This window comes from Ipomoea triloba, chromosome 9, assembly GCF_003576645.1.
Source record: "Ipomoea triloba cultivar NCNSP0323 chromosome 9, ASM357664v1".
In the NCBI taxonomy this organism is placed as follows: Eukaryota; Viridiplantae; Streptophyta; class Magnoliopsida; order Solanales; family Convolvulaceae; genus Ipomoea; species Ipomoea triloba.
In genome coordinates, this window is record NC_044924.1 from 7,983,708 (window position 1) to 7,992,540 (window position 8,833).

The 8,833-nt window shown below is 33.6% G+C and overlaps 1 protein-coding gene, 1 long non-coding RNA gene and 1 other non-coding gene across 3 annotated transcripts; 2 read left to right on the forward strand and 1 right to left on the reverse strand.

The window, feature by feature from the left end:
• The first annotated feature begins 506 nt into the window (after positions 1-506).
• LOC116029055 lies at positions 507-2,272 on the forward strand. The gene is made up of 2 exons (XR_004100270.1): positions 507-1,855; positions 1,948-2,272. It is a non-coding gene; the product is annotated as an uncharacterized LOC116029055 (long non-coding RNA).
• LOC116031135 lies at positions 568-670 on the forward strand. Its single transcript, XR_004100564.1, has one exon. It is a non-coding gene; the product is annotated as a U6 spliceosomal RNA (small nuclear RNA).
• Positions 2,273-5,920: 3,648 nt separating the features above from the next.
• On the reverse strand, positions 5,921-6,964 carry LOC116028440 (probable calcium-binding protein CML36). Its single transcript, XM_031270156.1, has one exon. The coding sequence runs from the start codon at positions 6,962-6,964 to the stop codon at positions 6,188-6,190; it is 777 nt and encodes a 258-aa protein (XP_031126016.1). The 3' UTR covers positions 5,921-6,187.
• Positions 6,965-8,833: the final 1,869 nt, after the last annotated feature.

Below are 8,833 nucleotides of genomic sequence, written 5' to 3' on the forward strand. Positions count from 1 at the left end.
TTAAATTATTTAATTAATTTTATATACTATATTATGTCAATAAAAATGGAAATTTTGCCATTTGGAAATGGGTTTAAGGAAAATAAATTTTATTACCTGGATGATATTGAAAAGATAAATTATAATGGATCATAAATAAATGTTTAGTTTTAATATATTGAAAGTACATTATTTGATTGCATACCAAAAAATGAATCTTCAATACTTACATAATGTATCTCTAAGAAGTGAATCTTTAGTATATTAAAAATGTATGACCTTATAGACCATGGTACATGGTATAATGATTGTATTAACAACTGGTTTAAATATATGTGGACAAACATAAAATAAATATAATATTTTTTAAGAAAAGGAGAAAATATTTATTGTATACACATGACACATTTTGAAATTAATAGATTGAAAATTTTGGACTGGGCTTACATGCCTTAATGGGCTATTTTAAGGAACAATGGTCGGTCTTTAGTTCTTCACTAGTATTCGCTTTTCTCTGTGCAGTTCCCACATCGGGCGATGAAGCAGCTCTCTTCCATTACACATACTCCGCCATTGAGGAAGGAGAATGTCCCTTCGGGGACATCCGATAAAATTGGAACGATACAGAGAAGATTAGCATGGCCCCTGCGCAAGGATGACACGCACAAATCGAGAAATGGTCCAAATTTTTTTCTCCCCCAAAACTCTGCTACGGAACCCTGGTTCTCCTGTGAAATTTTGCTAAGCTGCTTTTGAATTTTGGATTTCCTTAAATTTTTAGGGTTTTTCACCTTTCTAACTTGGCTGCGTTTGGGATTCTGGTGCTTTTCGCTCTTACCGTTTATTGGATAGAATTGAATGTGCAGCGTATAGGTTCTTCATACCTCAAGTCTAATTGAAATACAGAGTGGAAATTTATTGTGCTATTTCTTTGGAGAAGTTTCTGGCTTTTTCTTTCTACTTTGGCTACAATGAACACTGGCTCTATAATTGTGCGTGTCTGTGTTTTGTATTCTGTCATTAGATTGTTTGTAGTTTTTGGAGTTGCAATCGAATTCATTTTATGCTGGTAAAACAATGAAATTTCATATTTGTTGCAGTGAATTCCAGGTGAGATAAGTTTTATCGAGAATGAGTAAAATATTTAACTGGAAATGCTTATGGTTCAACAACATTCATAGGACATGATAGATAGCAGTTACAGAGTAGGATTACATGTTCTCAGATTATTTGGATGTGAAACAGTATAAGATATGATGATGTATGAGTGTAATTGTTCTTTCAGCTTTCCTGAAACTGGTGTTCTTGATTTCATAGCTGAATCGTGGTGGACAATTAAGTGTTTAAGGTTTCAACTTTCAACATTTCTTGCAAAGTAGGACATGACATGATAAATAGCAGTTCATTCTTCACAGACTGTAGTTTATTCCTTTCAGAAAACAGTTATTCAAGCCATATGTTTTTGGTATGAGTTAGCTTAGCAAATGTTTATGGGCAGTGCTGGGTGCTTTGGTCAGGAGGACAGAGTGAACATAGTCTTGTTTCTTTTTATCCTCTACAAATTCATTTAAAGCTCAATCCTTTCAAACCTCTATGCTTGAACAAGTAAAGATGTGATTGGCATCTAAATTACCATGTGGTTTCTGTAATTCTTGTGTGTCCAGGGGCTGAATGTTCATGATCTAGTATAGAAAATGGCAAGAATATAAACTAAGCAAAACCTCTTTTAGAATGATGGCCTTTTCTTCTCTATATTTACCTGTCTGTTCTTGCCTGTGGAAGAATCTACAAGGCATGAACAATTAAAGAAAAATCAACCCCAGCATTCTTCTCCCACTTCCCTTGTACCTGCTGCCAGTGAATTGGTATTGTTGTTGTAAGTCTTATGGAAATCTCTTTGGTAAATCAATAGTTTGCAGAAGAAATGAAGTATTCTGGGCACTGTATTTCATGTTCTTCTACATTCAGGAGTTGCAGAAAGAAGTGGAGAGGCTGGCTGGCTGGCTGGCACCAGAAGGATGAAGAGTTTAACAAGAGAACAAGAATTCAAAGTCAGAGTGAGGCCCATACCATACCATACCAGCTGGCTGTTTCAGTGAGTCAAGTAGGTGAGCACACATATAGTAGTGATGATTCAGATTTGTATCAAATAATGGCAGCAGTAATGTCTCATTTACTGGTGCAATCTCAAGCTTATAATAGTCTTATAGAGATGGACTAGCCCAATAGAAAAATACTACTTATACTCAACTTTTACTCTCTCTTACAAATGACCCATAAGATTAAAATGTCCTATCCATGCTTGCCACGTCAGAAAGTATAATTGATAGAGTAGAATTTGGGAGTCCCCATAGAAGTTAGCCCAATATTATTCTTTTCAAACTCTTGAAGAAGGCGCCCAGTAAGGCCATTCTATCTGACCTTATAAATCTTTATTATTATTTTTAAAGTTGTCAATCGTATTTTTCATCCCTCAATTGTTACTAAGTTATTAGTTGTCAAGTAGCTTGTAGCTCAATGACATCTCTGTGACTCTCTCGAATGAGAGGCCACAGGTTTTAACCCCAATGGGTGACAGATACTATATTGTAATAGAGTCAGTTGAGTTATTAAGCTAGTCCGTCTCTCTCTGGGCATGATTCTTCAATCTTTATCTTAGTTAAATCTAGTCTTTCTACGCACACAGGCTCTCTTTGGCATGCATAGCTGAAAAGTTAGCTTAAATTTAGTAGTTAAGAAGTAATTGATTGAAATTAAGGTGTTTAATAAAATTAGTTGTTGAATAAAATGATAAGTCATAGAAAGAAATTTTTATAAATTTATATATTCAAATTTAAATAGTGATTTATTAGATGATGAGTATTGCTTGTCTCTCACTCATATAATTTGAAATCTTCCAAATCGCATTGTATTTTCCTTGTGTCCCCAGCAGGAGTTGTTGCATTTTTATTGTTTATTGCTCAATAATTAAACAATCCAATACATTATATTTCTAGCTAGTCGCCCCCCATGACCAATATAAAGGTTCACTCAGGTTTTCATCACCATAAATTCTAAGCATACATCAACCGACATCGTTTTGAGTTTTGTCGTTTACAATCATCGCTCCGCGCCAAACCGCCCATTCCGCTTGGAGTTTACCAACTCTCGGCCGACTTAACACAAACGACAACAAATAATGCATTTATTTATTTGATTTGATTGTATTGTTTTATATTACTTATAATAATATCTCAATTAATCTAATCAAATAATCGGTAAATATAATTTTTTTTAATTATTTGTATTTCTAACTATTCAACATTATATTTAATACAAGTGATATTTTTCTTCATTCTAATTGGCATTGCAACATATTTTAATGTAATTTATATTCAATCTAATTAAGTCAAAAAATTATATTCCTTCAACTGTATTAAAACATATAATCATTAATCAGTAATCAGTAACCACTATAATAAAATCACGATGATGTATCACAACAGCAACAATAAGGATTAATTAAGATATTGGTAGCATCGAAATTCTTAATCATTGTTTAATTTCTTAGTAATTTAGCAGCGTCAAAGCTTCTCGGTTTGTGAAACCGGTCAAAATGTTCTGTTATCGGCATGTTTCTTCTCAAGTGTCAATATTAATTGCCTCGAAACACCATGTCGGCATGTGCCAAGATGATCAATGCATCTGGCCAATGTTACTAATCAGATAAGTTCTGTTTGGCATACTCTATTCAAAAAGTTAGTTATTAAAACTTGAAAATTAAAATGTTATGGCGGTTCAGATTGCCCGATCCTTTTAGAAAGTAGAAAAAAAGTTTTATATATTTTATAAAAGTAATATTTATTTGCTCATAAATAAATAGTTGAACGGAGAGAATATGATTATCATATTTAGATGTTTATTATCTTAATTCTTTAAATATTTTTTAATCAAATTAGTCACAAAGTAATCGAGTTATACAATTAGTCTATCAATCAGACTCTAATCAAATTACTTAGATTACTAATTTAATAACTACAAAGCTATTAGTTTTCTTGATTTCCCACATCATTCAATTGTAACAGATTTATGTCCAATCTCCGTGACAAGTCAGGGGAGAAGCATGACGCGAACATATAGGAAAAAAGGAGCAGCTTTCGGTATTCAAATTTGTAAATAAAAAATTCTTTAGGCGGTTCATAAAATTGTGATAACTATTAAGGAGTACGAATTTAGAAAAAAATGTGAAAGTATAATGAATATTTGATATAAGTATTATTTATTAATATTATATTAAATAGAAAGTTATGTATGATGTCTATCAACATTCGTGCTTTTTATATTATGTAAAATCATATATATTTTTGAAATTGTATTAAATATTTAGTATTATGTAAAATCTTCAAGAGCATATATAATTACGCGCAGTATAAAAGATATGCTAGCTAGCAGTCGTTATACCGTGGACCATGCCATGGGTCATAATTGATACTGCAGTTGTGTTGAACTGATACTGCAGTTGTGTTGAAAAGGAACTGCAGTTGCGCGGAACAGAGGCCGTGTCATCCATCTGGAACTGCAGTTGTGTTGAACAGATACTGCAGTTGTGTTGAAAAGATACTGCAGTTATGTTGAACGGATACTGCAGTTGTGTTGAAAAGATACTGCAGTTATGTTGAACGGATACTGCAGTTGTGTTGAACGGATGAACGTTCTCTGTTCCATGCAACTGCAGTTTCCTTTCAACACAACTACAGTATCTTTTTAACACAACTGCATTATCAGCTATAATCATGGTCCACAATGCATTGTGGACCATGGTCCACAATATACTTTGCGGCTAGCTAGTTGATAGCTCAAATTCTTTTCTTAAATTAAATATTATTTTGTACAAAAAATTGAAATAAATTTAATTTTTAAAACTAAATTTATAATCTGATACATAAAGTAACATTTTAATGGTCAAAGAAGATGTTTCTTCATTAATTGTAAGTTCATAAATTAAAATTAGAATGATTAAATGACTCTAATCATTTTTGTTAATTTATTATTTATAAACTTAGAAAGTTATTTTAAACTCGTTAATATTAAATTTAGTCAACTACTTTGATCACATTTTTAGATTGTTATTTACAAATAATTTGTTTAGAAATTATTTTTCTAGTACATCTCTAGTAATTAGTAAATGACTAAAAAGAATAAGATAGATAACTAAATTTAATAATCATAAACAAAAATATGTACAAATTATTTGTCAAATTACTAAATTTAAAGTACCTTTGCAGTTGTACTAAATCCAGCACTAACTCAATTTCAAATTTTAACCGTAAACATATAATTCAGCACCAAATGTCATTTTCAAAGTTCCATTTTTTGAACTATCAAAGAACTTTCTAGAAAATTCATGAATTTTGTTAGTATTAAGTTCCTTATTTTTTAGCCATCAAAGAACTTTCTAGACAATTCATGAATTTTGTTAGTATTAATGTGTGTTAGAAAATTAGGAAAATATTTGTGAAAAATATTTTTTTAAAAATAAATATTTTAATTTTTTGTGTTTGGTTACATTTTAAAAATGTGTTTGTGTTTGTTTCATTTTCTTAAAATTATTTTAATTGTTGCAAGATTTGCAACTATGTTTTGCCCAAGTATTTTATACAGGCAGGCTGAAGAAAGCCGGGGAGCATTCTTAGGAAAAAGCCAACTAGCCAAGAAGAAAAAGAGTTGAATCCAGAAAATAACTTCCCAAAGAAAGAAAAAGTCATTTTTCTAAAAATTCAAGTTATTTTTCTTGGTTTCTAAACTAAACATAACAATTGTAGTGTATCTTTACTTGATACGGAGTAATATTTTGCATTTATTGAGTAACTTGTTATTGCAGCATTAGATTGACAAATAATCATTTTTTCATACTATTCAAAAATATTTTTTAAGAAAAGGAAAAGGAAAAGCGTTGCACAAATTGAAAGGATGATAAAATCTAGTAATATTCAGTTGATTGGTGGAAAATCCAGTACATATAGACAAGGGCAGTAGTGGCAAAGTAGAAAGTTGAAACCACTTCTCACTGAAGGATTCATCTGGTAGTTTCGATCCATTTTTACGAAAATCCGAACCCTATTACAAATATCAGTGACGCTCCAAAAGAAAGATTTAAAAGAAGAAAAAGAAACTCCGTTTTGTTTTGTTTTCATCCAAATCAAGAACAAGCTTTGATCATTATAATCAGTCATCTCTGCTGCTCCATCATACGGCAGAAGTCCTCAAAGCACACGAACCCGTCGCCATTGTTATCGACGCCAACTATCATGCGCCGGCACTCCTCTAACGTGCACCACGAGTCGCCGATCGTTCTGAACACGTTAAACAGCTCCTCCGCGGATATCTTCCCGTCGTGATCCGTATCGAAGAAGTCGAAGGCGTCTCGCAGCTCGGAGTCGCAAGACGGCGGCGCGAAGGCGGAGCTGAGCACGCTGAACTCCTCGAGGCTAATGCAACCGTCGCCGTCCCTATCCACCTCGCTCAGCATCAGCCTCAGCTCCTCCCTGGTGGGCGGCTCGGCTCCCACCCGGCTCAACAGCGCCTCCAGCTCCTCTTTCCTGATCTTACCGTCATCGTCCCTGTCGATCAGCTTGAACGCCTGGACCAGCTCGGCGTACACCCCAGGCCACTCGTCAGGGGAGATCTCGCGGTTGAGCGCCGGGAGAACGCTGGTCGGCGTGGATTCCCCGCCGGGCTTCTTGTACCCCGTTTGAGACTCGGAATCGGAAGCGGATGAAGAAGACGACGTCGTTCCGGACCTAACAGACGACGGATCGTCGGATCTGGACAGGGAACGAGACCTTAACGATTTGAAGAGCTTAGCCGGTCTAGGAATGCTTTTGATAAGCTTCATGGCAAAAGAGAAAGAGGAGAGAGAGAGATGAGAGAGAAGAATGGTGGGTTGTTGAGCGGAAGAGAGGAGGAAGGAGAGAGGTTTAAATGGGAGCGAAGTGAAGGGAGGCATAGTGAGCTTCCAGGAAATTTCGTAGAGAGAGAGAGTATATAAGAGGAGAGTTTGGTGGGTATGTTTGGCGTGTGCAGATGCCAAGTGGTCTACAACTTTCAACTTCCTCGGAGAAAGAGTTGCGTTCTGTTTGGATTTTTTTAATCATAAATATCGCCACACTTTACGTCCATTGATATTAGCTATGACCTATCATCTATCTTCATCTAATCAATGCTTTCAGTTTTTTCCCCAATTACCTTTCAATTAAATGAGATAATAATAAGTATATTTTACCTATTTTAAGGCTACATTTGATTTTTGAATGTGTATTTTTTAAAATTGATTAATTGTGAAATTACACTTTTTATTATTTGCTATGACATATTTACATTTACTTTAAACAAGTTCTTTATACATCTGCCCAGACGTGCCTCAATGCAAGCGATATTGACTTTTTATGCTTTAGTAAATTGAGAAAGTAATTATTAACAAATATTGTATTGTGACAAAATCATTAATATTTTTAAAAAAGGTTCATTCACACATCTCTTAACATTTATGTTACTCATGATTATAATGGTTGTCCACACTCCACAAACCACACACACTCTCTTATAAATAAACTATGCATGCATATTCCTTGCAATCAATTGTCTTTGATCTTGCTCGATTATCCTACATATTAATTAGACTTGTTAGGATCAAATGCGAACATCAAAAGTTATTACTCGTAATGAATGTACAACTTTCTTTATTTATAACGTCACATTTTTTAGACTACGACAGTATGCTAGACTTGGCACTTCATGCCTCCGCCAACAATCTCCCTAGCCACCTGGTACTACACTTGCCCCTTCAACGGACTTCGATCAACCACATAAAGTTTTTAAAGCATTTTTAAAAAAAATAAAAAAGTAATTTGACTTTTTTTTTCCAAGCACTTAATAAAAGTAGGAAAATGACATTTGTGGCCATTTATTGCCATTGCTGTTTAGGAAATGAATGCAGAGAGTTAAAGTGGAGATTGAATTTGTAAATTGGTTTTTTTTTTTTGAAGGAATTTGTAAATTGTTGTGTAGTGGTTATTTGCAGCAAATAAAACGCATTTTGTTAACGGTGTGTTCGAAGTTGCAACATCCAAACAAAGCCAAAGCCAAAGCCAAAGCCAAAGAAAACAGAAAAAGGTATCTTTATGTTGAAAGTTCCCTTTCCTTGCATGCCTATTGCCTTTGACAGAAGAGAAATTTAAACAATCCAGCCAATTATGGCTGTGTCTCAACTCCGAACTTACACAGCACAGCCACAGGATTATTAATATTTTCTCGAGAATAGCAATTTTAGTCCGTGTCCATATATTTGGTTCTTAAATTATTTTTTTATAATTATATGTAAAGTGCCAGTTTTCAAAAAAAATTAGATCATCAACAAAATATATCATATTCAATGAGAAATGTTATATTACAAACTTTTTTGAGAGAAATTGGGTAATTTCATAAAATTTTCCCTCTTTTCTTTCACAAATCGCTACATATATGCTAAACACATTAAAATTACTAAAATTTCTTTACTTAATTAAAGAGGAATTTGACTTTAAAAGTAAATAATAAGTAAGAAACGCCAATAAAGAGAGAGAGGAGGCCGAAAATGAAGAATAGAAAGAAGAAAACATGCAAAAAAAAAAAAATTAATGTTATTAACTTGCCCAGCAAGCACGTGAAGTGCACGCGTCTGCTAAGCACTACTGGTGCACGCAACACGCACTAGCAAATTTTTTATTTTTGCATGACTCACAAAAATCCCTCATTTTTGCAAAACTATTGTTTTGTCTCTCCTACTAAATCTCCAATCCACCCCACCCAAAAAAAAAAAAAAAAAAAAAAAAAAAAA